This window comes from Macrotis lagotis, chromosome 1, assembly GCF_037893015.1.
Source record: "Macrotis lagotis isolate mMagLag1 chromosome 1, bilby.v1.9.chrom.fasta, whole genome shotgun sequence".
Taxonomy (NCBI): domain Eukaryota; kingdom Metazoa; phylum Chordata; class Mammalia; order Peramelemorphia; family Peramelidae; genus Macrotis; species Macrotis lagotis.
This window is the reverse complement of record NC_133658.1, coordinates 63,553,700-63,580,779: the sequence shown is the minus strand read 5'-3', so window position 1 is coordinate 63,580,779 and position 27,080 is coordinate 63,553,700. Positions and strand designations below refer to the sequence as shown.

Genomic DNA, 27,080 nt, shown 5'->3' with positions numbered 1-27,080 from the left:
TAACCGCCTGGGAGCCGGGCGGGGCGGGCGCCCAGCGTTCCCTCTCGCCTCGCCTGTGCCAAAGGCCCGGGGTCCTGGGGCAACTTGAAAGCTGAGGTTCCTCCTGCAGTCTTACAAATGCCAGACCGGAGCGAGGAGGAGACAAAGGAGAACCCAGGAAATTTTCACTGTCTTTCTTGAGAGGGTGAGTATTCCAACGAAAGCGCTTTGGAAGCTTCCGTTTACACTATTACTCCGTAGTTAAGAGAAGACATAACACACGGACTTTCCATCGGTTCTTCCTTCTGCTTCAAACACAACCAGTCCCCCTTTTCCGATCATGACAGACATCTTTGCTTGATAATAGGGGGCAGCCTATTCATACTCCCCCATCGTTGCTTTTTCATTGCTCTGCAAGTGACTTTTAAACTTTTATTCTTTGGAGACTGATTTTCTAAAATCCATAGCCATACGGTATCACCAGAACTGTGGAAGTAACAAAGTAAGGAGGGAAAGAAGAAAGCAAACCCTTCTTTCAGGGGCAGCCAGAATCTTCCAAATGCAATCGATCCATTTTCGGACAATGATTCAAATAGATGTACTGATGAAAGAGCTCAGGGTTGAACTGCAGGCAGGCATTTTTTTTAACCACTTAATTTTTCAAGTGGATGGTTAATCTAAGGTGTGAGGTGAATGCTTATGGAATTCATTTAGGAAATTCCTCAGTCTTCTAGAGCCTTTATACATACAATCAGCACAATGTTACCCCCAAGCAGGGATATCTGGAGCATTTCACCATCACTCCTTGATTTGAAAGCACACCTGGACCTCCTCCATGAATGGAGCAAACACTTTTCATGAATAGCTCTCTCTCTCTCTCTATTGCTGTCTTTTTGGATATTAATAATTGAGGGATTGACCCTTTGGTCATTGGTTATTATATATTTAAAAGATTTCTATCATGCAGAAAATAGGGACTTGAGAGAAATCAGCCCTGATCTACTTTTACAAGCCTCATCTTCTCTCTGCTCTGTCCCAGAATGGCCACTCACTGTTCCCAGAAAGGTCACTCACTGTCCCCAGAACACATACATGGGATTATAGGACTTAGATTTGGGAAGAACCTTTCAGATCATCTAGTACTAAGTGACCTTGGGGAAATCAGTCGCTCTGAACCAGTGTGATGGGAGCAATATCAGCCCAGCTAGTGTTTCCTTAAAAGGTAGCCAGATGGCACAGTGCATAGCTCCTGGATTCAGGAGGAAGGACCTGAGTTCAAATTCTACCTCAAAGACTTAATAATTACTAGTTATGTGATTCTGGGCAAGTCACATAACCCCAATTGTCTTGCCAAGAAAAGAATAGATATATATTACTGGTTTAGGGGGACTAAGGTTAGGTCATAGAAATGGCTTCCTGATCATCCAAATGTGAAAGCCAGACTTCGCAGAGGCAGGGGTAGCTCTAGGGTTGACAGCATACCCATCACAGGGAAGTTTCCATCAACTGAACCAAACATCATTTTGCTTCAGCAACAGAAGTTGGTAACTGCTAATGGTCTATGAGCATCTCATTTCATTTCACTTCCACACCTAAAGAATCAGTGCAGCCTCAATCACTTTACAACAATCTGTAAAATAGGGATCACTGTTTATATTTCGAGAAATAGGTGGCAGAGTGGATAGAGCACTGGTCTTGGAGTGAGGAGGATGGGAGTTTGGATCCAACCTCAGACACTTGTCACTTACTAGCTTTGTGATCTTGGGCAAGTTACTTAATCTTGATTGCCTTGAATCCAAGATCACCTCTAGTCATCCTTATACCTGATATCTGGCCACTGGACCCAGATGGCTTTGGAGGAGAAATTGAAGCTGGTGACAGCACAGCCCCCTTCACTCAAATTCAGTTCATATACTTGTCATGGTATCATCACTTCCCTCATGTCATTCAGGGTCTTCTTCAAGAATGAAGTACAAATATCATCCTTACTTGATGCTTGTTTTATAGAAACAGCCAGTAGTGCAATGGTTAGTGAAAAGTTCAGAAGATCAGTTCAATGTCATCCGCACACACTTATCTCTGTGACCCCGCACAGAGGGTCGATCGCTTGTCGTTGTAAAATGGGCTTAATATGAGAAAGCTTTGCAAATATTAAGTGCCTATTTAAATATTATTTTTTCTATTTTTTGCTGTTTATTTAATTACTCTATAAGGAAACCCCACAGAAGTAAAGTGACTTTCCCCATGTTAAAGAAAAAATTAAGTGGCAAAGATAGGATTTGAAATCAGAATTCCAATTCAGAATTCTTCCTACTGAAGGTGGATGGCTCTAAAGTTTTAATTTTTTGCTCATGACATAACTATCTACTCTCTTCCTTCCTCCCTCCTCCCCAACTTGAATTTGAGTTAGAAGGGACCTCAGTAGACACCTAATTCAACCAATACCTGAAATATCTTTATTTAAGCACATCTTTTAAGACCTAAGATGTACTTCCTCCAAAGCACAACTCTCTCTCCTTCAGATTTCATATATTACTTATTATCTGTATCCCTCAATTCCCTTTCATAGTTCTGGGCACCGTTCCTTACAAAAGGCATTGATACTCTAGAAAGGTTCCAGAGAGAGACATGAATGAAGAGTCACCAAAAGCCTCAAATTTAAGTTATATGATTAGTTGAAAGAACTGAGCATCTTCAGCAAAGCAAAGACCTGAAGTTTGTTATAAATGTCACAAAAATAAGTACTTGAAGAGCTGTCAAATGAAGAGGAATCAGTTTTGCTCCATTTTGTCACCAAAAAATAGGACTAGGAATAAGGGGCGTCAGTGGCAAAGAGGAAAATTTAGGCTTGTGCAGAAGAGCTAACTGGCTATCAGAGCTAGATCAAAGTGGAAGGAATGAGCTCCTCCTCCCCAAAGATCTTTAAGCAAAAGCAGGTTAGCCACTGTTTGGGTGTGTTGTGGGTAAGGATGACAATGGGATTCCTTCAAACTGTGAGCCCACCAGGTATTGTCAGTTATCTTTCTACATTGGTCCTCCCTCCTAGTTAAGATGGTAAGTTCCCTATCTCTCTGAATATTGTTTGTTTTGTTTCTGAAGGCTAGATATCAGGGCCTCTTCTTGAGGGAAAGGACAGGGACCAAGTTTTGGAGGAAAACCTGCAATCTCTCCAGCAAAATGGACCTGGGGCAAAAAAATCACAGACACATTTGTAACAAGCATTGTGTGGACTGCTCATCTAAAACAACCGTCAGAGAAAGTTGGAGCTTGAAGGAATTTTGAGACATTCTTCAACCCCTGAATTTTAAAAATGAGAAAACAAATTTGAAAAAGGTTTTGGCTCCTCAGTTGTCTGTAAGGTGCTTGATTCTTCTTCGGAAGCTAAGGCCGTGTTGAGGTGACTCCACTTCAGCCAGCAGCTAGCACCACTACAAACAACTCTCCTCCATCCCCCAGAAATAGCAGTCTCTGAGCTCGCCTGCATCTACTCCGCCCTCATCCTTCACAAAGACAAAGTTATGGTCACGGAAGATAAAATTAACACCCTCATTAAAGCAGCAGGTGTGAATGTTGAACCATTCTGGCCTGGATTATTTGCAAAGGCTCTGTCTAATGTCAGTATTGGAAGTCTCATCTGCAATGTAGGAGGAGTTGGTGGACCTGCCCCAGCAGCTGGTGGTGCAGCTGCCCCAGCTGAGGAGAAGAAGAAAGAAGAAGCAAAAAAAAGAAGAATCCGAGGAGTCTGATGATGACATGGGTTTTGGTCTGTTTGACTAAATATTTTTTGTAACATTAAATAAAGGGCTTAATTCAACTAAAAATAAAAGAAAAAGAGGTTTTGGCCCCAAGTCACAAAACTGGTGAGCGGCAAAGGTAAACAAAAAAGATAAGTGGTCAAAATCCATATGGTACAATATAGTTCTGGTACCAGTGTGGATGGGACTGGAAGGGGTGGAGACAAGAATTTTTACTAGTAAAATATGTAATACGGACTCAGCAGTTTGCAAGCAAGGTTTCTCCTTTTTGTCCCCATCCCTGAAACCCAGTCCAGTCCATGTTGCCCCCCTGGTTAGTTAGAGCTCCTCCCTTCATTGCCCCTATGTGATCATACTGCTAAATTATCCCTCCCTCCTTTGATCAGAACCTAAATCCCACTGAAAGGATGATAGGATTAAATTAATTCATTTTAAAATGTGGCTGGCCTTCTCTTTAGGACTCACTGTTTAAGATGAGTTCTTTAATCCAAACCAATCCCTAAGTAGTAAAATGTATTGGGGGATTTTTTTTAAAGTCTTGGTTCCATTCTTAGGACCCCTCAATCTCCCAGGCTGTTTCCACAAATACTTAACAAAGAATACAGTTTAGCAACTGGATGCCCTACCTTTGAAAGGCTGGAAGCAATACTTTCAACAACAACAGCAAAAAAACCACAGCATTCTCTCAATGTTTCTTTGGGTCACAGGATTTTTAAAGTTGGAAATAATTTTAGAGATTGTTTTTGTTCATTGTGTCCAACTCTTCATGACCCCACTTGGAATTTTCTTGGTAGAGATACTGGAGCGGTTTGCCATTTCCTTCTCCATTTCATTTGTCAGATGAGGAAAATGAGGCAAACAGGGTGAAGGTGATTTGTCCAGGGCCTAATAAGTGTCTGAGGTCACATATGAACTTAGGTCCTCCCTGTGTTCTTTCCACTACACTATCTATTAATCTTTGTCCTATTCTCTCATTTGTGTAAAGATGGGGAAATTTAAATCTTGTTTAGGGGGCACACAAGGAGAAGTAGTACTAAGTTTTTAAAGCCAGCCCACCATTCAATTTTAAGCAGTTTCCTATGCTTCTTCATTCTTGGAATACCTTGGGCTGAGGGGCTCACACACACATACTCAAATTCCCCCTGTGCAGGCCTCTGTTACCTCTCATCAGGACTATTACAATTAATGCCCACCCCTCCTCAATTCCCTCCAATTCCAATCATCTATTTAAAAGCACTTTCCTAAAAATGCAGCTCTAAACATCTCCTGGGCCAAATAGAAGCGTTTTCCAGCCTCAATTACTGCCTTCTGCACATCTATGCTTAGACACTCTAGCCTCTTGCTTCTCCTTGCTCCAGACCCTTCTCCCATATCCCAGAGTCCCATTTCACTAATTCTCCCCCGCCCCCGTGTTTCCAGCACCTTCCTTCTGCCTCAGAGGACCCTTGGTCTCCTTCCAGACTTGTTACGAAGCAGAAGACCTTCCTTCAGCTGTTAGTGCCTTAGCCCCAGATTACTTTATCTTTGCTCCTCAGACTTCTGTACTGATAACTCAAAAGAGCATTTTGCCTCCATCTAGGATGGAATTCATTATTTGAATATTTTCATATTTCCATAGCATAGCATGATGCTTGACCCACAGTAGGCATTTAATTAATGTTTATTAATAGAAAAATGCATCTATGCTCGTACCTGTTTGGGAAAGTGTAGAAGAGCCCTCTTCCCCTTACTTTTCCCCTTTCTCTGTAATTCCCTGCCCCCAGAATGGGCATCAGTGTTAAAGATGAGCAGAGACTCTTCTTTCCTATTTAAAAGCATTTCGATTGGCAAAGTACATGGATTCAGGAAGACCCAAGTTCAAATGTGGCTTCACACACTAGACTCTGAGACAATCACTTCACCCTGTTTATCTCAGTCTCTTCATCTGTCAAATGAGCTGGAGAAGGAACTGACATTCTGGCATTTTTGCCAAGAAAAGCCCAAATGGGATAATGACTGAATTACCCTGGGCAAGTCACTTAATTTTTTTCAGTCCTTATTTTCTCATCTGTAAAATGGATGGTACTAAGAGCCTCATCCTCCCTGGGTTGTGTTAGAGGATCAAATGAGATAACTGGTAAAATACAAATAAGGCATTATTCAGTGTCCCAAAAGTTTTAGAGCAAGTTTAAGCTTTAATAGCCTTATAAATAGGATTAAACCCTCCCCTGGGTTCTTTCTTTTCTCTTAGTGCCTCTCTCCCTGCCTTGGCCCAGACTCTCTGTGGTCACATCAAAGCCACGGGGTCCTTTAATATCTATTATATTCAGCCGGGCACTGCTGAACAGGCTTCTCGGGGAGACAAGGAGCTGGGTGGGGACATCTTCAAAGTGCTTTGAATTTGAGGCCAGACAATAGGCAGCTTGTCGGTGGGTGGGCACCAGGAGGACCTAATACACGTTCAGGGTAAGGGCCCATTTGTGTGTGAGAGACATCAAAGAGTGGGAGAGGGCAGGAGCCTGGCCCTTCGTCCCTCCACCAGCTCCACCAGTCTCAGATAAGGTACCTGCCCTAGGTCAGGGTCCCTAGCTGGGCTCGGGACAAATCGGGCATCTCCCCTTAGTCCAGGTCTGGGTTGTGCTGGTTCCAGTTCGGGGCCGGGGGAGCCGGCTTGTGCCGTCAGCCCATTAGGCCCCCTCATCCTGGTCCTCTCCCTGATCCTGGTCCTCCCGGTGCCCCCGCAGCCCCAGCAGGTCCTCGGCCAGGCTGGTGAGGCTGCTCCTGTCCAGAGCCTCGACGAGGCGCTGCAGGGTGGCCCGGCGGCCTTCGGCCAGCACGAAGCGGTGTAGCAGCTGGAAGGCCTGCTCGTAAAGCCCGTCGCGGTCGTGCTCGTAGGCCAGGGCTTCCAGGTCGTGCTCCCGAAGGGCCCGGCACTGCAGCGCCCGCCCCACCGTCCGCCACTTGCGACCCACGGAGCGGGCGAATTTCTGCTGGTCCTCCAGGTTCAGCGGACGGTTAGCTGAGGGCAGGAGGGGGCACCCTGAGCGAGACACCAAGGTTCCTGGCCCGCAGACCCTGCAGCTCGATCAGCGCCAACTCCACTCCACTTCTACCACTACTAGCCCCCCCCCCCCCAAATGCCCCAACAAAGCCGCCTGCTCCCTCCAGGACACCCGGGTACCGCAAGAACCATCGCTTTCGTGGACAGCTCCAATAATCTGGGAACTGTCCCCCATCTCAGGCTGCCTACATGATCCAAAAGTTGCCTTCCCTTCCCGGGCAGCCTCTCTCAGACCAGCCCCCTCGATGAATGCCCGCTTCCCACTCCCCCCGAAATCCGGGGAGGGTCCTTTTCCTCGCTGCCTGGGATAAAGCTCGCGACTCCCGCAGGATTACTAACTAGGGAACCTCTGCTTCGCCCTGGGGCTCCTTAAATCACTCACCAATCTGCTGACCCTGGAACACAAAGGTCTGAGGCACCGCGGGAGAAGGGGGTGCACGGACTGGGGTCTTGGGGGCGGAGGCCTCCGGGGCAGAGGGCAGAACTCCCCCGCCCCCTGGGTCGCAGGTCAGGCTCCGGAAGGCGTCCTCCAGCTCGCCTATCTCCTCATCTCGAAGCCGGTCCGGCTGGGATAGGAGGAGGGAAGGAAGGCTGAGTGAGTCTGGCTCCGGGGCCCCGACCCCTCGGGACCCGTCCCTCCTCCAGCCCCGCGGGACGCACCTTGGCCTGAAGGATGCAGCGCAGGCAGCGCTCCTCCTCCTGCAGCATCAGGTCCAGGCGCTCGGAGCCCACCCGCAGCTGCAGGTGCAGCGGCACCTGGCCGTGACCAAGCAAGGCCACCAGGCTTTTCTGGAGGGCGGCCCGCAGAGCCCCCTCCCGGTAGCTCCGGAGGAAGCGGCTGCACCGCTCCTGGCCGCAGAACTTGAGGTGCACGATCAGCTGCGCTTCGCTGCAGTGGATCTTCAGAATCTGCGCTCCATCCTGGTTCCCGGTACATCCTGGGGCGGGGGTGGGGACCCGGGGAGACCCCGGGGTGGGGGGGGTTGCAGTGGGTGAGGTCTACTCCGGGAGAGAGGGAGATGTGCCTCCTGGCCAGCCCTCAGTTCTCTGTTCATTTAGATGCTTCCCCACCCAAACACACCCACACATTTCCAAATCCATCCTAGTCTGGGGTCAGGTTGGCACTACAAAGATCACTGGGTTCTGATCTTGGACAAAGTGGCCGTTTCTCTAGGGTAGACCTCAGTTGTAAAATGAGAGAATGGGACTAGGTGTTCTCTAAGGTCCCTTCCAGCTCTAACCTTCTGAAAATGTCCTAAATCTGACAGTTGCGATTTATATGACCCTGGACAAGTCATTTAACTTGCTTGAGTCTTAGTGAACGTAAGATAATGAAAATTATTATTATAACTACCATTACTATAGCTAGCCCTTTACAAATAATATCTCATTTGATCTTCACAACGACCCTAGGAGGGAGGTGCTGTTAATATTGCCATTTTACAGATGAGGAAACTGAGGTAGATAGAGATTAAGTATCTGAGGCTGAATTTGAACTCAGGGGCTTCCTGACTCAGTTCAGCTTTCCACCCATCAGGCCACCTTAGCTGTCTTCCTAAAGATCATTGTTCAGGCATTTCAGTCATTTCTGATTTGGGATTTTTCTTGGCAAAGATTCCCAAAGAGATTTGCTGTTTCCTTCTCTAGCTCATTTTACAGATGCTATTCAAAACTAGAATGCATTGCCTCCAGGGGCAGTGGAGAGTGGCAGGATAACCACTTGCTGGAAATGTAGTGAAGGGACATCCTCTTCCAGTACAGACTGATGATCTCTGAGGTTCCTTTCAGCTTCTTGGAATTCTAGCATTCCATGTTCTAAGGATCCCTCCACTTCTGACCTGCTGGGGCTGATTGTTCCCTGTACGCCGGGGAAGAGGCATGGGTAAAAAAAAAAATGCTGTTCTAGCTTAGAGCTTGACTAGACCTTGAGACTGTGGCTAACTCTTTTTTAAATTTAAGGCAATGGAGTTAAGTGGCTTGCCCAAGGCCACACAGCTAGATGATTAAGTGTCTGAGGCCGGATTTGAACTCAGCTACTCCTGACTCCAGGGCCAGTGCTTCTAACTGTGCCACCTAGCTGCCCCCGTGGCTAACTCTTAATGGGCATATAAAACTATTGTTAAAATTGAGGGTTTAGCTGGGTCTCTGATGCACCTCTAGATAACAGCTATGGCCTTAGGACAGCTTGGGTTGTGCCAGAGGAAAGGCCCTGGCAATCTCAGCAGCTGATTGAGTTTGCCCTTCAAGGAAACAGGATATAATTAGTAAACAGGGAGGTCCTGTTTGTAGGCTGGGGCCTCTGGAAATTGGTGATACCAGAGAAAAACCCAAAGAGTGTTGGAGCTCTGGGGGTTGGGAGATGACTCGAGGCAGATATCAAGATCTTCACCTGCATGGAGGGACAAAGGGGCCAGTGATGTAACACAACTCATCAATCCCTTTTCCATAAGAAAGTGAGAGAACCCATGTGGCCCTGCTTCTGGAAACCAGGTCTTCTTTTGCTGGGCCCTGCCTTGAGGGCAGAGGATGGGGTACTACTCACTGCAGGCCTCATCCCAGGTCATCTGATCCCAGCAGCCAAACCCAGACCATGGTGGGGGGAAAGAAGGGGAAGATTCCTACATCCTGCTTCATCCGATCCCCTGTTCACTCACACATCTCAGTGTCACTGGGAACAAGGAAGCCTTAAGGTACAACATGCAGAGGAAGGAGAGCTGGGGAAGTTGAGGGAAGGAGCAATGAGGCACAGAAGGAAATCAGGGAAGGTGGGAGACAGACACAGAGAGAAAGAGAAAAGGAGTTAGACAATGAGGAGAGTCAGAGTCCCCTAAGGAAAGTGCACATGAATGGTGTTAGTCAATGCTCATACACATATATGGACATGCACTACACACATTCATGGACATGCATTATGCCCATAAATACATATATGTGTATGTAACTGGGCTAAGCCTGGTTCACATAGAAATAGGCAACAATGCACACGTTTTCTTACACACACTAAACTGCAGTTATATACATTCACAAATATAACATTGATAGACATGTAAACACGTGTCATATATAAACACATTCCCCCCTGCAAATATATGTTTATAGGGCTGCTATGGGTGTGACAAGTCACCTTGGAAATGAAAGTAAAGCATTCTGGAGAGTCACCCCCTATTTTAGCCTTAGAATGTTATGCCTTAGCTGTTTGGGGGTCATACTGACACCACAGGGCCTAGCTGCCTCAGTTATTCTTCATATGTATCCAATAGAACAGTTTTGGAAGCAAGGCTCTTCACCAAAAGGTGCCGCCAAGATTCCTTCAAATAGGATATTCTAGACTGGAAATGGAAGGTGAGTGATTTCCCTCTTCACTTTCTATCTATTGAGGGAGGGGATGAGAAACAAAGACAAGGCCAAAGGATGGGGAGGGGATCGTTGCAAGAAATAGACCCCTGGGGGCTAGTCTTGCCCCTAAATCCCTACCACAACCCAAACTGGATGATCTTTACCTCTGATTATCAGCTTCCTTTTCTATAAAATAGGACTAATATTTGCACAGGGTTGCTGTGGAAAAGGGAGTAAGCCTTAAAATAACACCGAAATATGACTTGTTCACCTTAGTATTCCCCCCCTCCCCAAATATGAACATCCCAGGACCCCACAGTCACCTTCCAGTGCCAATTTAAGGATGCGAAATATATCCGGCTTCCACTGAGGATCTTGATATAGATTAGGGAGAATTACTTTATCCATCGAAGATTCCACAAACAGGTAGGCACTGCCACTCCACTCCTGGAGGTCATCTGCCATCTTCCTGAAGACATCTGCCATTCCAGGCTCCTGTAGGTCATGCTAGTCAGTCCTCAGCCTTACCTTCCCAGGATCCCAAGGAATCCCCCATCCCAGGCTGACATTCAAATAAGAGATGCTTCATTAAGTCACTAGCCTATCTAAGAAATTCAGTCAATTCCAACAATAAAATATAGCTACAATTGTCTAATGGTTTAAGAATTGTAAAAACAATTTGCCCGTATTACTACATTTAATCTTCACAATTCCATAAAGCAATTGCTCTTATCCCCATTTGACAGATAAGGAAACCAAGGCAGAAAATGTCCAAGGTCATAAGCCAGTGACACCTCTGTGGAGGGATCTAAACTCAAGCCTTTCAGCACTGAGTCCAATAATTCCATTCATTATGCCAAGTTAGTTGTCAAAAGAACAAAGACCCTTCTTTCTCATCCCTTAATGGCAATCAATCACCAAGGTACAAATAAGTGCTAGACTAGCCAAGAGCAGGATGAAAGTAAGTGGAGTTCCTCTCTTAGCAGAGCTGATTAATGAGAAACTAAAAAATGGGAATTTTGATAAGGCAACCTTTTATTTTGGGGGTCCCCTCCCCTTGGTATAAAAGAGAATTGGTAGGGAAGTCTGAACACAAAATGACAGAACTGAAGGGTCTTGGGGATAGAGTATGTTTAATGGTTGTAAAGTTGCATCTCATCTCATTGGATCCTCACAAATTCCATTTTACAGATCAGGAAATTGAATCTCAAGAGAGTGATTTGCCCAGAGATAACACAACTGGCAAATGCCCTCCATCCTTTATACAAACTAGAAAAAAAATGCTAACACTGTATTCTTCCAACACAGAAAGCTTTTAAACTGTGGGAGGCTAAGATGGAAACTATCTGAGAATAAGGTGTTCAACAAATGGAAATTTAGACTAGATTTTAGAACAAAGAATGCTGAAGTCTTTGGAAGGGGGGGGGGGCAGGGTTCAGCCATGGACTGATTCAACCAGGGCCTCTAAGGTCCAGAGCCTAAATAGACAGTATTTTCTGAGCTTGGTGCCCCCAGGTGTTTCCTGGAAATGGAGTAGTCCTCAACTTTTCTTACTTTCATATCCTCCTGCCAAGGAGAGATCCGGTCCTTCCTCCCACCCTCCCTTCCTGAACCCTAGAGAGGGGTCAGGTTCCTTATTTTACTCTCCTCCCTATGTCCAGATCCTCTGACCTTGGACAGTTCTATTCCAGTATGGATTGAACTGGGGGGATTTCTGTAAAGGAAAAGAGAGAGGTGGGAGGGAGATCCCAGAGGAAGGCTGATATAAAGCAGAAGTCCCTAAATTGGCAAAGATTAAGAAACCAAAGCAAGGCAGAGGGTGATCCCTGCCAGGTTAGTCAGCTAGAAACCCTAAGATTTCCTGACTTCCCTGGCCCAACAGTATGGTGGGAGCCAGGGTGCTGTGGGGATATCAGGCAGAATAAGATTCATTCTGCCTATGATTTGGGGAGGGGGGAAATGGATCTTTCAGTGACCAAGGACATTAGCCATGGGACCAGACTCCATCAGGGCAAAGAATGGTGTTCAATCATTAGTCCCTCAGACCCAGGTATTTACAGATGAGGAAACTGAAGTAGAGGTTAAATGACTTGCTCAGGGTCACTCAGCTACTAAGTGTCTAAGGTTACAGTTAAACTCAGGTTTTCCAGACACCAAAGTCCCAGCCCCTATCCATTTCACCATCCAAATAAATTCTAGCTATTAGAATGTACTTTGTAAACTTTGGATATGTCAGATATAATCTTTATTATCATTATTAGAATAGAGTGGGTTTGAGACTGAGTAGGTGATTCATTGAGAGAAACTAAGAAATTATAACCACACCCTAATTTTGGAGGAGGAAGCAATCAGCTTCTTTTTCTCCTTTTTAAGGGGAAGTTGTTAGGAAGCCAATTAATATAGTCAAGTGGAAAGTTTAAATCACTTAGGAAAACATACTCTTCCCAGAGCTCAGTATCTCATTTCCCACCTCAGTACTTTTGCAAAGGTTGTCCTGCAATATAGAATGTACTTTTTCCTCTTCTTCACCCACTTCACCCATCTCCCCTTTTCTTTCCATGATCAACATTAGGTGCCAACTTTCATGGAAGCCTTGTATGAGCCACTTCATTTTGGGTTGTCTCCTTCCCCTAATTTTAGGGGGATAGCTGGGTATTCAAGATCAACAGACCCAGAGTCAGATAAACTGAGTTCAAATCTGAGTTCAAATCAGGCCTTAGACATTTTACTAGCCGTGTGACCCTGGCCAAATCACTTAACCCCAACTGCTTCCCCCCCCCCCAAAAAAAAGAGTGGATAGGGAGCTGAGATGTCATATTATCAATTTGGTCCTCACTTTACAAATGAGGAAACTGAGACTCAGAGGTAGGAAGCAGCAGAGCTTGGCAAAACCCTAACATCTTTCCATCTTTCTCACCAGTCCTAGTTCAGCCCTTTCAACTGGGCCACTGTAGGAACCCCCAGACTGGTGACCCTATCTTCAGTTTTGCTTCAATCCGTCCTTTTCGAAGCTACCAAAGTAAGCTTCCTAAGGCACCGCTTTGATCATAATGGCAACAGAGTCACATTCTGCTGAGGAGGAGGAAAAAATGTAAGAGTTCAAGGAACCGTTCTCAGAAATGAAAGGGGAAGGTGGGGTTTCATCAGCTGATCCAGACAACCTTCCCTTGTAGTACAATTCTTCAGCCTAATATTTCCAACTTTGTCACAACCAAGCATCGGCCACTTTCCAGTCTTGTCACACCCACTCTACTGTGTTACATAGGCTGACTCCCCAACTCAGTGTTTACTCTTCTGAGTGGATTTTCCACTTTGTTCGAATTCTCTTTTACCAAAATACACCCCTCCTAGCCCTCAGTCTACCTGGGCCTTGAAGCCTTCCCTGATCCTCTTAGCTCCAAGGGATCAGGTCCACATTTCCTAGCCCTAAAAACCCCTCTTCTAATGGGTTTAGCACCTCTGGATGTGTATCTCGGGAGATCACTTATCACCTCCTCCATATGGTTAGAACCCTTCTAAAGTACAATGGGGAGGAGTGGCTTTCCCTTCAGAACCTTCATTCTGAACCTTGAAAGGGACGTGGTAAAGGAATTCTCAAGTTCAGGTTAAACTAGCTATAGCCCCCAGGATCCTCTCTACTCCGAAACCCTGTGGTTCTGTGATCTCACTGGCTTTACTCAGGCCCGGTTTATTGCAGGCAGTAAGCTCTTCAGTAATGGTTAAGTGCCGTCTTCCTTCCCCAATGTCTTGGCTCGAATTCAAGCCAGCTCCATCTCCCTTGCCCCACTCCATCAGAGTGCCCTCTAGCCAAGGTACCCCCCCCCCCGCCCCTGTCATGCAGACATGTCACTGGTCAGGGCCTGGGTGAGCAGGGGTGGGGGAGGGGAGAAGATGGGCCCTAGTCCCTAAATCCAAAGGGGAAAGGCTAGGGGTGGGGCAGGGCAGAGCTGGGCCCAATTCCTAGCTGTCCGTCCTCCAGCTTTTCAACTCAGCCTATTACTTGTCAAGAGAGCTGAGTTTGGAAACTGAGGCTAGGAGTGGGATTTTTACCAGGCGTGTGCCTCTATTCTCCAATTCTTGAATTTCCCTGGGTCTCACGTTCCCCATCTGTATGGGGAGTGGGGGGTAGGGGTGGGAATCGAACATTTGAACTTGAGAAATGCGCTTTGCACACTTTCAGAGTGCCTCAGAAACCGGAGCTGTCCAACGAAACCTTACTCCAGGAGGTAAACCGAGGCTCACACGTGGAGCCCGGCCCCGGCCCCGCCCCGGCGGCCCAAGCTAGCCTGGGAGAGAAGGGAGAGGAGAGAAGGGGGAGCAGAGGGTGGGAAGGGAGGGCTTGGCTCTCTTATCTCCCGCTTAGGCCAGCTCCGGGCCGGCCCGATCCGCGTGCCCCTCCCCAGTCTCCTCCCCCCCCCCCCCCCCCAGCTCAGGACCGTGCCCACCCTGCCAGCAGGTCAAGGCCGGCGCCCTCCCTCCCTCCCGGAGGGCCGGGCCTCCTCCCCTCCCAAGTCGCCCGCGGCCACTGACCCTGCCGTCCGGTGCCCGCTGCCCGCCGCTCCCGGTCTCGGCTTCTCGGCTCTCGCAGACACTGGTTCTGTCCCCCGGCCTTCCGGGTTTGCGCAGAGCCCAAGGGGAGGGGGAGCGGGGAGGAGGAAGAGGAGAGAAGGGGAGGGGCCCGGCTGGCTCCCCACCCCGGGATCCCCCGACTCCGGGGCGGGGACCGACCCTGGCCCGCAGCCGGGCTGTGCAGAGTCGTAGCGCCGCGAGCTCCGGGAAGGCTGGCTGCCTCTGGGGGCCTGTGAGCCCGGGGCCCGGTCCAAGCCCTGCCAGCAGCCCGGGCTGCCGTGACTCAGCCTAGCCGGCCCCAGGAAGCCCTTCAGTCGGAGCGCCGAGGCTCGCCTCTGGGCCAGGTAAGATCCAGCCCGATCCGGCGAGCTGCCCAGCACTTCCCCACGGGGAAGGTGGGGTACGGGCCGCTCCCGGGGGTCTCAGGAAGCTTGGGGTCAGCAGGGCTCGGTTTGAGTCCCCTTCCTCTCAGCCGGTTCCCTTTTCTGCAAATAGTAGCCGACAATTATTACCAACCCTGTAAGGCTTTGCTAGTCTTCCTTTTGATCTCTGGTATTGTTATTATTATTCCCATTTAACAGATGAGGAAACCGAGGCCGGGAGCGGTGAAGTGACTTGCCCAAGATCACAGTGATTTGAAGCAGGCTTTCTGACTCCAAATCTTGATCCCTTTCCCTCTCAACCTGTTCCTTTTTTGCAAATAATAGTTAACGTTTTAACAATCTTTGAAGCTTAGAAAAAGGCTTTGCTACTCTCTTTTGATCTCTACGACTCGATTATTATCATTATTATTATTATTTTATTATTATTCTCATTAAGGCTGAGAGTGAAGTGACTTGTCCAAGGTCCCACTGATTGGAACGCGGGTCTTACTGATTCCGAGACAACCGCTCTCACAGTCGCCTGGTTGTGGCTAGCTCCTAAGGGTGGTGGTGAGGACGGGCCGAGTAGGGCTCATGTGTGCCGGCACTCCTGCCTGCTGGGATGGGGGAAGGAGCAGGGGGACCACGGGACGGGGGTTCCTGTTCACTTTGCCTTTTGGGGAATGCCGGGAGCGCCTGGCCCATGGGCCGGGCCTCCCGGGGCTGGCTCTGGAGGAACCCGCCCCTCTCCAGCTCCCCTCACCCCACCCCGCCCCACGCCTCCCCCCCCCTCGGCCTTTCGAAAGGGAGGTGTGGGGCCTCCGGCTAGGACGGGCAGGGCCGGGCAGGAGAGGCAGCCGGGCCAGCCCCCCATTTCCCCGGAGCTTGAATAGTTTCGGAGCGGCCCGGGGCGGTGCGGGGATGGGGCCCGTCCACAGGCACCCACTCGGTGGCAGAGCGGGCTCCGATCCAAGAGGGCCCGCGCCCCCACTGGCGGGCGCTGGGGGCGGCAGCGAAGGCGGGGGGCCCGTCCAGGGCCGGCCGCCCCCTCCGCCCCCCAGCCCGGGCCCCAGCAGCAGGGGAGGAGGCCTCCCGCCCCCCACCAGAAGGGGTCCCCGAGCTCGGCTCCGCGGGGTCCGGCTCCCGGGGCTCCCCGCGGCCCCGCCCCGCGGCGGCTTTGTGCTCCGCCCCGCCCGAGCTGCTGATTGGCCAGCGCCCCCAGCCGCTTTGAATGGGCCATTCTTGTCCGGACCCCGGCCGGGAGCACCCCCAGCCCCTTTAACGTTTTCACTGCCGCCGGGTGACTGGGTGTAAGTGGGGAAAGAGGCCGCTCACCCTGAGGGCAGCGGGGCGGGGGCGTTGGGGGAACCCCGGAGCCTTGGATCATAGGGGAGGGGCTCCGAGAGGCGGAGAAAAGAGCCCCCAAAGTCCCACCCCGGCGAGGGCCCCGGGGGCCCCAGCCCGGAGCCCCCGGCCTCCCAAGGATCTGCGCTTTGAGCAGAGAAAATAGTCTGGGGAGCAAGCCGGCCGGGGGTGGTCCAGGCTCCCCAGGGCTCTTGGGAAGGGATGGACCCCCCAAAGGGCCGCGTGGTGGCTGGTCCCTGGACTCCAGGGCCCGGCAGACAAGCTAATATCCCCCAGAAGTGAGAAAAGGGATTGGGATCTCTATGATTATGAGGAGGGTCGGGGGTGGGGGGGGCAGAGTCAAGTCCAGCCTACAAACCTTAATTAAAGCGAGCATCCCGCGGGTGGGTGGGTGGGTGGTAGCCACTCAGAGCGCACATTCTCACGGAGGGGACCACATTCAGACAGTTGGCTGAGATCACACTCGATCTCAGGTCCTCCTGACTCGAGGGCTGGTGCTCTATCCACTGCACCACCTAGCTGCCCCACTAAGTTAACTGTGTGACCTTGGATAAGTCACTTAACCCTGATTGCCTCCACGCAGCCAGAGCCATCTCCAGTCCTCCTGATCCTTATCTGCCACTGGACCCAGATGGCTGGGGGGGGGGGGCGGAGAAAGTGAGGCTGGGGCTTAGCACAGCTCCAGCCCCACCCCCACTCAAATACAACAAATGTGTGTGCCATAGCATCTCCTCCCTAAAGTCATGTTCTTATTGGAGAATGAAGGGCAGACGTCAATCAGTCAAACATACTGGCCACTGCAAGGTGAATGGCAGGTAATTCACTGAAACCAGCCTTAAGGGCACTGGGCAAAGGCATCTTGCAGGAGGTAGGATCTGAAAGAAGGTGACTGGCCCTCCACACTCCCCCCAGGCTATGAGGTTGGAGGGACTGAGTACTTTCCTAATAATAGGCAATCTGGATGGAAATGGAAGATGAGAGAAAGATCAGAGAAGGATTAGAATTGATTCTCTAAGTACCCCCCCACACACACACACAACACAAGCACACAAAACAAGGACATCAGAATGGCAGAGCTATAAATACCTCCTAAAAGTATGTGAGAACAGTCAATAACCAGGGCTTAAACCTGCTAGATTGTACAATAGTTAGAGCACTGGCCTTGGAATCAGGAGGATGAGAGTTCAAATGCGACCTCAGACACTTGATATTAGCTGTGTGACTTTGGGCAAGTCTCTTACCCTGATTACCCTCACTTCTATCTTCTATCCTCTTGATTCATATCTGGCAACTGGACCCAGATAGTTTTGCAGGTTTGAAAGTGCAGCTGGTGACTTAGCATAGCACCCCCTCACTCCAATCCAACTCATGTGCTTGTCATGGCATCACCTTCCAGATGTCGTGGTCTTCTTTGACAATCCATAGGTACTGTGCTAAGTAAAAAGAAAGACATTTGTCTTTCAAGGAGTTTACAACCTAATGCAGGAGCCAAGCAAACCTATTCAAACAAGTTGTATACAGGATAAATGGGAAATAATTAATCACTAGAATTAAGAGGGATTGAGAAAAACTTCATGTAGAGGGTGGGTTTTTAGGTGAGACTTGAAGGAAGCCAGGAGACAGAGATGACGAAGAAGAACATTATAGTTGTGGGAGAAAGTTGGTGAAAATATCAGTAATCAGAAGATAGTGTCTGAGTCAAGGAAGAGCCAGGAAATCAGTGTCACTGGATCACAGATTATGTGGAGGTGGGAAAGGGATATAATATGTGAGAAGGCTGGAAAGAAAGAGTGATGAGGAGGAACTAGACTATGAAAGACTTTGAATGCCAAATAGATTTTTGTTTTTCCTTCTGATGATGACAGAGAGCCACTGAAGTTTGTTGAGTGGGGAGTAGTGTGACAAGGTCAGACCTGAGCTTTAGAAAAGTCACCGAATGGGAAGAACAGAGATATGGGAGAAACTTAGGACTGGCAGACCTTCAGAGGACTGTTGCAATAAAAGAAACATGAGGGAATGAGAGCCTGCATTAGACTGATGCCAATGTTAGAGGAGAGAAGGGGGTGTGTTTGAGATGTGGCAAAGGTGAAATCAACAGCCCTTGGCAACAGCTTAAATAGATGAGTGTGAGAAAGAGAAAGTGAAGAATCCAGAATGACACATTTGTTGTGAGCCTGAGTGACAGTGAGGATGGTAAGAGGGTAGTTTGGAAGTAGGGAGGGTTGGGAGGAGCACCTAGAATGTTAGAACTGGTAAAGCTCTCACAATGTAGGATGTTAGACCAGTACATAGCATATTAGAGCTGAGATGGATTTTAAAAGTCCCTTTTCTGGGGAAGCTTATAAATTCTTCAGCATGCTTTTAAATGTGTAAAATAAAATACCTAGAATTATAAAAGAAACCAGTTATAATGAAATATGTTTACAAAGATTTGTCTAATCAATATGGACCTCTACTTCTCCTGACTCCAGGTTTGGTGCTCGATCCACCATGCCACCTAGCTGCCCCTAAGTTAGGAATTGTTGGTTTTTAGTCCAACTCCCTTAATTTTTATCTGTTTGCTGGGTAAATATAATCTTTTTAAAATATTTTATTTATTTGTTTTTCCAACTACATGCAATGGTAGTTTTTACCAACCTTTTTTTTTCGGTAAGCTTTGAGTTGTAGATTTTTCTCCCTCCTTCCCTTCCCTCCCCCCTCCCTAGAAAATAATCTGATATGAGCTCTACATTTATAACCATACTAAACATTAGACCCATATTGATTATGTTGTGTGAGAAGAATCAGATCCAAATGGAAGAAAGAAAGAAAGCATTAGAGAAGGGAAAAAAGACATAATAACTTGACAACTTTTGAAAATTGAAGATAATAAACTTTTGGCTTCATTTAAACTCCACAGTGCCTTCTCTGGATATGGATGGTATTTTCCATCATAAATCTTTTAAAGTTGTCTTTGATTATTGTCCTGCTGAAATGAACAAGTCTATAGCTGATGATCATCCCATGTTACTAGTGTATATAATCTTCTTTTTCTGCTTATTTCACTCTACATCTATTCAGGCAGTCTTTCCATCCCTCATGATTTCTTATAGAATAATAGCGTTCCATCACATACATATACCATAACTTGTTCAGTCATCCCACAATTGACATCCTTAAATTTCCAATTCTTTGCCCTAAAAAAAGAGCTATTATGAATATTTTTTACATACAGAATTTTTACCCTTTTTCATGATCTCTTCAGGATACAGATCCAGTAGTGGTATTGCTGGCTCAAAGGGTAGGCACCATTTTGTTGTCCTTTGGACATAGTTCCAAATTGCTCTCCAGAAAGGTTGGATCAGTTCATAACTCCTGAATACAATCTTAAAAACTGAGAGACTGGGGGCGGCTAGGTGGTGCAGTGGATAAAGCACCAGCCCTGGAGTCAGGAGTACCTGGGTTCAAATCCGGCCTCAGACACTTCACAATTACCTAGCCGTGTGGCCTTGGGCAAGCCACTTAACCCCATTTGCCTTGCAAAAAAAAAAACACCTAAAAAAAAACCTGAGAGATTGACCATATTAGCACAGAGAGGAGAAAACATGTGGAATGTATTGCTCTGTGAGAAAGCATATACTGAAAATTAGAGAAATCCACAATTTTAAGGAAAGTTAGCCATAAGAATATACCCAGCTCCCCAAAGCTATTGAACTGAACTTATGTCTATTCTCAGGGATCCAGGCTGATGTTCTCATGGAAACCCTGGTCAAGCAAAGCATTGAATAGGAGCAGGGGAAGAATTCATTGAATGGATGTTTTTTGCCCTTTGAATCATGCCCAGGTCTCTATCCTCAGACTAGCTCCAGTCACACCGCAGGAGAATTGGCGCACTGGAATCATTTGGAGATCAACCACCTTCCCAATGGCTGAACTGTGGAAATACCTCCCTGAAGAATTACTGTCACTGATCTTCCGACACTTGTCCCTTCGTGATCGATATGCAGTTTCTCAGGTCTGCCAGGCATGGGCCATTGCTGTCAACTCAAGCTCTGTATGGTACATCACAGATATCAGGTGAGGAGACCTTAGGAACCCATTCCTTTCTATCCCACAATAGGAGTCACTTCCTTTCAAGAGTTCTAAAGCCCTCAAAGCACCTAGAGGCAGCAGGGAGAGTGGAGAGGTCACTGAACCTGGCAACAGGAAGACACCTAAGTGAAAATCTGACTTTGGACTCTTACTATTGGGTGGCTCTGGGCAAGTCACAATCTTATTTTAGCCTCAATTTCCTCATCTGTATAAGAGCATAATAATAATAATAATACCTGCTTTATAGGGTTGATGTGAGGATTAAATGAGATATTTGTAAAGTACTTTGCAAAGCTATTGAAATGTCTATATTACTACTCTACTACTACCACTATTACCACTACTTACTCCTACTACTACTACCACTATTACCGCTACTTACTACTACTACCATTACCACTACTACTACTACTTTTAGTACTATAACTACTATGACTACTACTACTACTACTACTACTACTACTACTAAATTTAACTGAGGTCCCAGGGCTAACAGTTCTGGCCCTTTAATTTTCAACAGAATTAGAATAATTGACTCCAACTTTATATATATATATATACATATATATATATATATATATATATATATATATATATATATGGGTTTTTTTTTGCAAGGCAAATGGGGTTAAGTGGCTTGCCCAAGGCCACATGGCTAGGTAATTATGAAGTGTCTGTCTGAGGCTGGATTTGAACCCAGGTACTCCTGACTCCAGGGCTGGTGCTTTATCCACTGCGCCACCTAGCCACCCCGAATAATTGACTCCAAATGAGTGACTGCATCCCATTCATGATTACATGTTCCCCCACTTCCCAGTATTGTTGGCTAATGACTCATGCTTAGAAAGCTGCCAGCTTCCACCTTTACCTCTGAGGAAGTGATCCCTTCCCTAGGATCCACTGAAAAATTTCACAAGATTGCAAACATTCAGCAAACTGTAATAACACAAGTCTCATGCTGACTCACCACTCCCTTGCATCCTATTTCCTACTTCCAGATAGGAATAGAGTGACTACAGGGAGGTCTATTGACTCAACTTCATGGAGGAAGGAAGGTGCTGGGCCTTGAACCTTAAGACTATGCCAGCAGATAATGAGCATTGGATAGCAAATCCAATCAATCTGCAAAGGCCTAGCAGCTTTTTGCTTGTCCATGGCCTAACAGAGTTAATTAATTTGACTTCAATGTCTACCAAGTATCAAGTCATAGAAAGAAAAGAAAGGAAGAAAGAAAGAAATAGGAAAGGAAGGAAGAAAAAAAAGAGAAAAGGAAGGAAAGAAAGAAGGAAGATCTCCCCCCTTCCAGGAATTTGAATTCTGTTGAAATATGAAAGGGCTAAATATAAAAGGACTCAAAATCAATTGGGCAATAGGTTAATAGCATTTCCTTTAACATTTTTTAGTTTTTTATTCTGAACTTAACCAAAAGAAATTATGCAGGTCTTTTTATGTGTAGCTTGATTTTTTTTTTAAGAATATGGTAAGCTCAAGTTGTAGCTTTTGAATCTGTCCTGCTTCTTTGTTCTTCTTTCTGGTCTTCCATCTGTTTTCTTATCTCCATTAAAAAAAAGCTGCTTCAAGACTTTTTTCTTCCTCCCTTTCTTTCTTTTCTCTTTCTTCCTCCCCTTTCCACTCAACCTCTCACCTCACACCCATTGGAAAAAAGAAAAAAGTGAAACCTTGGTAACAGATATTTGTAGTCAAGCAAAACACATTACCTCATTGGTACCTCACATCTGGAAATGTCTGTCTTATTTTTCATCCTGAGTCAATCACCTCTGTGCCAAGAAATGGGGAGTTTGCTTATCAGTCCTCTGGAATGATGATTGGTCGCTGTATTTACCAAAATTCTCAAGTCTTTTAGAGTTTTTCTTTGTCATTCAATAGACATTTATCAAGCATCTACTGGGTTTACAAAAAAAAAAAATCCACAAAGGTAAAAACAGTCTCTGCCCTCATTCTAATGGCAGAGACAATATATATAGGCACATACAACCCACCCAGAGTAAATGGAAAGCCTTCTAAGAGGGAAAGGCATTAGCAACCTGGGGGACCAGGAATGGAAAGGAAGTCAAGGAACCTCAGAGACAAAGGTGAGGAGGGGGAGGACTTAATCAGTTCAAAGGGAAGCCTAGGAGGTGAGAGTATTCTGTGGAAGGGACAGCCATTGTGCTGTGTGTCTTCATCATAGAGTCTTTTAAGGAGAGCATTATTGAGAGAAGACTGCAAAGTTGAGAAATCACCATTTTATGAACAGTTTTGAATGTCAAATATAGAAGTTTATATTTGATCCTGAGGAAACCTCTGGAACTAATTAGATTTAGAGTCTGACATAGATCTACAGGGTATAGAATCACCTTGGTAGCCAAATGGAGATTGAATTGGAATGGGGAGAGCTCTGGGGTGAGGAAATCAATTAGAATGCTATGGCACAGGGGGGTAGCTAGTGGCACAGTGGATAGAGAACCAGCCTGGAAGTCAGTAGGACCTCAGTTCAAATCCATCCTCAGACACTTACTAATTACCTAGCTGTGTGACCTTGGGCAAGTCACTTAAACCTATTGCCTTGCAAAAAAAAAAGAAAAGAAAAGAAGGCAATTGCACTAACCTATATAAGAGGTGATGAGAGCAAGAAACAATTGTGGTTCTGTGACTGGAGAAAAGGGGATAAGTATATGAGAGAGTTTGTAAAGTTAGAAAGGACAAGATCTGGCAACAAACTTGATATATGGGTTGACTTGAGGAGTTCAAGACAGAGTTGGCCCCTTGGTGATGATTTTATTTATTTTAAAATTTATTTATTTTTATACTTGATGCATTTATTCATTCATTTGTTTGTTTATTTTTTCTGTAGCTAGTCCTGAATGCCTGCCTACTGAGGCAGGGAAGAGCTACTCTCCACCTGAGTACTAGGGAGTAGTACTGTAAGGCATTTTTGAAGGAGTAATGACTATTTCTTTTTACAATGAAAGGGATTACAGAGGAAGCTTTATCTATCTATGATTTATTTAAGCCAAAACTGTGTCCGGAGGTAAATTCCTCCTGGTCTGTTGTTGATGATGATGATGTCGATTGCCCTTTGTTCTGGAAGACCGTGACATCAGAGGAGGTAATGCCATGACAGGCACATGAACTGGATTTGAGTGAGGGGTGTTGTGCTAAGTCACCAGCTGCACTTTCTCCTCCAAAACTATCTGGGTCCAGTTGCCAGATATAAATCCGGATCCTAGAAGATGGCCCTGGATGTGAGGCAGTCAGGGTTCAGTGGCTTGCCCAAGGTCACACCGCTAGTATCAAATGTGTGGGGCTGGATGCGAATTCCCGACCTCCTGACTCCAAGACCCGTGCTCTGTCCCCTTGGCCACCTGGTCTGTTATGTCGTAGGAAAGTGAGGACACAGGAAGGCTTAGTACGGGACAAACCCCGTCTAGTCTGCTGTGTGGTAGGGGGAGTGAGGACGTGGGATGGCAGACGGGGAAGGCTTAGTTCGGATAAGTCCAGGCCTTCCGCTTGCTTCGGGGAGGAAGCCCGAGTCTTTCTCACGGATGATTAGAGAAGTGCCAGTGTGAGTTCGCTTTGTGGACAGTTCAGCAATTGCCTTGGGCAAGCGGAGACCCCGAAACAGCCGAGTAGGGAGGACTGGACTCGGAGCCGGGGCGCCCGGAGGGACAGCTAGGAACCCGGCCCCGGGCCCGGGCCCGGGCAGTCCTGCTGACCATTGTCCCCTCTGTTTTTGTCCCGAAAGCTGCGATCTGGAGGCGGACGGGGCTGCCCTGGAGCGTCTGTCCCCCTGCCTGGCTCAGATCCGCCACCTGGGGCTGGAATTCGACCCGTCCAAGGAGGGGAGCCGGAGGGCGGCCGCCGGGCTGCTGGGGGCCTTGGCTCGCCAGGGGCCCCGGCTGCAGGGCCTGCGCATCGCCTGCCGGGGCGAGAACCCGCTCTTCTACTCGGGCCAAGACATCCTGAACGCGCTGCTGCAGGTGTGCGCCGCGGGGCCGCCGGGGCCGTGCGCGCTCCGCCAGCTGGACCTCCGCAGCATGCCCTTCACCCTGGACGACGGGCTGGTGCTGCGGCTGGCGCGGGCCTGCCCCGACCTGCGAGGCCTCTTCCTCAACAACCGGACGCTGGTGTGCAACGTGCGGCCGGAGACGGTGCGGGCCGTCCTGGCGGCCTGCCCGCGCCTGTGCGCGCTGGGGCTCTACTCCGCCAGCCTGTCGAGCCGGGTCCTGGCCACGCTGGCCGAGCCGGGCCGCCCGCCCTTCCGGCAGCTGGCCCTGCTCTGCGCCCGGCCCGACAAGTACGCCGAGGGCATCCCCGACGACGCCTGGGCCGCCGCCCGCAAGCGTCACCCGGGCCTGGCGGTGGACCTGGAGCTGGACCACACGGTGCCCGACGAGCGGGTGCCCCTGGTCCTGCAGCCCACCATCCCCGTGAGCACGCTGAGGCTCAACACGTTCGGCGAGGTGGCCGAGGCCGTGTGCCTGGCGGGCCGCCACTACGCCGCCACCCTGACGGCCCTGGTCCTGCGCGCCACGGCCTCGGCCGCCCTCGACTCGGCCTTGGAGGAGCTGGCCCGGGGCTGCGGCCGCCTGCGGGAGGTGCACTGCTACTGCGTGGTGGCGCCGGCCGTGGTGAGCGCCTTCCTCACCCACTGCCCCTGCCTCCGCAGCTACACGCTCAAGGTCACTCTGGAGCCGCACCCTTGGCGGCCCAAGGTCATCAGGTGAAGAGCCTCCACCGAGGCTGGGGCTGAGAGGCCCCGGATCGGCACCGCCGATCCCCTCACCCCCACAGTTAATCTAGATGGCACCTGGGACTCTTATTTGCTACGTAGCCTAAGGCAAGTCCCTTCCCAACCCTGCGCTTCATGTTCCTTCTCCGAAGGGCCATACTGGGCCGCTCTTTTGTGACCCAGCCGTGCTAGACACCCTCTGAAGAGAAGGGGTTTGAATAAAGTCATCCCCTACAGTCCCCTTCTGCCCTAGATGGGAGGATCTGTGCTGACAGGGAAGCAAGCTCGTCCCAGAGGACCTCAGGGCCCTTAGCTTCCAGAACGAGAGGCAGGACCACCTGCTTACTATAGGCATATGTGGGCTTAGAACCTCAGAAAATCTCATGGGAGGGGGAGGAGATCCAGAAACCACTTAATCCAGCTCCCTCAATTTTATGAAAGAGGCCAGAGAATTGGAGCCACGAGTGTGGACACCATCTCAGGGAATATGATTTTCCAAGACCTGGACCCTAGGGGCTAAGTTTCTCAAAAGAATATCCTCTCCCCCGGTTCAAGATCCCTCCCTTTCTATTGGGTCCTTTGGGGCAGTGAGGAATGAATTACAGCAACACAATCTCAGTATTCAAATCTATGTGCCCTTCTTCTGTGACCCAGATGTGGTGAACATACATGTGCACAAACTTACACCCACATCCATTCAGGCCACACACACACATCCTTAAAGTAAAAGGACTAGACTAGGAGTCGGAAGGACCAGGTCCACTCTGCACTAACAGCCCTGGACAGCTCAGCTTGCTCCCAGGCCTTACAATTTCTTCCTCCATAAAATAAGGAGCTTGGTCTGAAGGATATTTTCAGCTGCTACTTTAATGTCTCTGTATCCGGGACCCTCTAAGAATTCAATTTTCAGAGAAATGAGGGAACAAAACTAGGAACAGGGGAAGGAAATATAGGAAAGTACCCAGGGTGCAGGGAAGGAGGAGAGGGGGGAGGATGCCTTTGCAATGAGTTAAAACATTTCATACACGTTCATGTTTAAATTCAGAAAACTCTTACTTTCTATGGTCCATAGGTATTTTAATTGAGATTATACAAAGAAGTACTGTAACTCTAATGGGCAGCCACACACAGGCAGTTAACAAACTTTCTCTTCAGCCTTGAATTGACTCTGATTGAGGAGTGATCCAGATCCGGGCACTTTGGAAAGGCTGGTCAGGGCATCATTCTGATCCGCTTTGCTTTCTGCTGGGATCAGCTACTGGGCTGCTGAGTCAGAACAGGGTAATGGAACCAGACTTGAAAGACTTCCTGATACTAATTAGTCATTAACTAATTACTGACACTAATTAGCTGGGTAACTGGCTAAACCGCTCCATCTCTGAGACTCAGTTTCCACCTCTAGATAAAATTACTTTTACTTCCTACCTCACAAGGCAGTTTTGAAGAAAATGTAAATCAAACGTTATCATGGGAAAGTAAGCTTTTGGAAAATGGCTGTGATTTTGGTGGAGGAACTTTGGGAGAAGGAGAGGGATCTCTCTTATGGGAGAGGAGTAAGGAAAGGAATGAGGCTGGCTCTTCTCCTTGAAGAACCTGCATCTTTGGCACTTTCACCGGGGGAGAGAGCAGTGCTCTCTCTCACACACACATATACACATGAACCATGTTCTTATGACCTGGTTTCCTCCCATTGACATAACCCTACTCCTTAAGATGGGTTTGAATAACAATTCAAAGACTCCTTCCATCAGATATACTGTTCCTCCTTTTCTCCCTTTCTTTTTTTCTGTTCATCTCTCTACTTCTTAAGTTTTTGAAAAGAACTGGGAAATAGTATCCTCAGATTGAAAGCAGTTGCCTTCAAAGACAGG

The 27,080-nt window shown here is 48.0% G+C and overlaps 2 protein-coding genes across 10 annotated transcripts; one reads left to right on the top strand and one right to left on the bottom strand.

The window, feature by feature from the left end:
- Positions 1 to 67: 67 nt before the first annotated feature.
- On the bottom strand, positions 68 to 16,185 carry TRADD (TNFRSF1A associated via death domain). 5 transcript variants are annotated; one of them, XM_074202793.1, is made up of 7 exons: positions 15,553 to 16,185; positions 14,641 to 15,164; positions 13,028 to 13,182; positions 10,434 to 10,605; positions 7,435 to 7,712; positions 7,157 to 7,340; positions 68 to 6,732 (listed from the first exon to the last, which is right to left on the bottom strand). In XM_074202793.1, exons 4-7 carry the CDS (start codon positions 10,594 to 10,596, stop codon positions 6,401 to 6,403), a joined length of 957 nt encoding a protein of 318 aa, XP_074058894.1. In that variant the 5' UTR covers positions 10,597 to 10,605; positions 13,028 to 13,182; positions 14,641 to 15,164; positions 15,553 to 16,185; the 3' UTR covers positions 68 to 6,400. The 5 variants fall into 5 exon arrangements, with proteins under 5 accessions (XP_074058894.1, XP_074058884.1, XP_074058901.1 ...); XM_074202783.1 differs by having other exon boundaries at positions 13,028 to 13,179; XM_074202767.1 differs by lacking the exon at positions 13,028 to 13,182 and having other exon boundaries at positions 69 to 6,732.
- Positions 14,548 to 25,448, top strand: FBXL8 (F-box and leucine rich repeat protein 8). Of its 5 annotated transcripts, none has more exons than XM_074202719.1 (3): positions 14,548 to 15,023; positions 20,244 to 20,462; positions 24,223 to 25,448. In XM_074202719.1, exons 2-3 carry the CDS (start codon positions 20,311 to 20,313, stop codon positions 25,202 to 25,204), a joined length of 1,134 nt encoding a protein of 377 aa, XP_074058820.1. In that variant the 5' UTR covers positions 14,548 to 15,023; positions 20,244 to 20,310; the 3' UTR covers positions 25,205 to 25,448. The 5 variants fall into 5 exon arrangements, with proteins under 5 accessions (XP_074058820.1, XP_074058829.1, XP_074058826.1 ...); XM_074202728.1 differs by having other exon boundaries at positions 20,230 to 20,462; XM_074202725.1 differs by lacking the exon at positions 14,548 to 15,023 and adding an exon at positions 16,123 to 16,351.
- Positions 25,449 to 27,080: the final 1,632 nt, after the last annotated feature.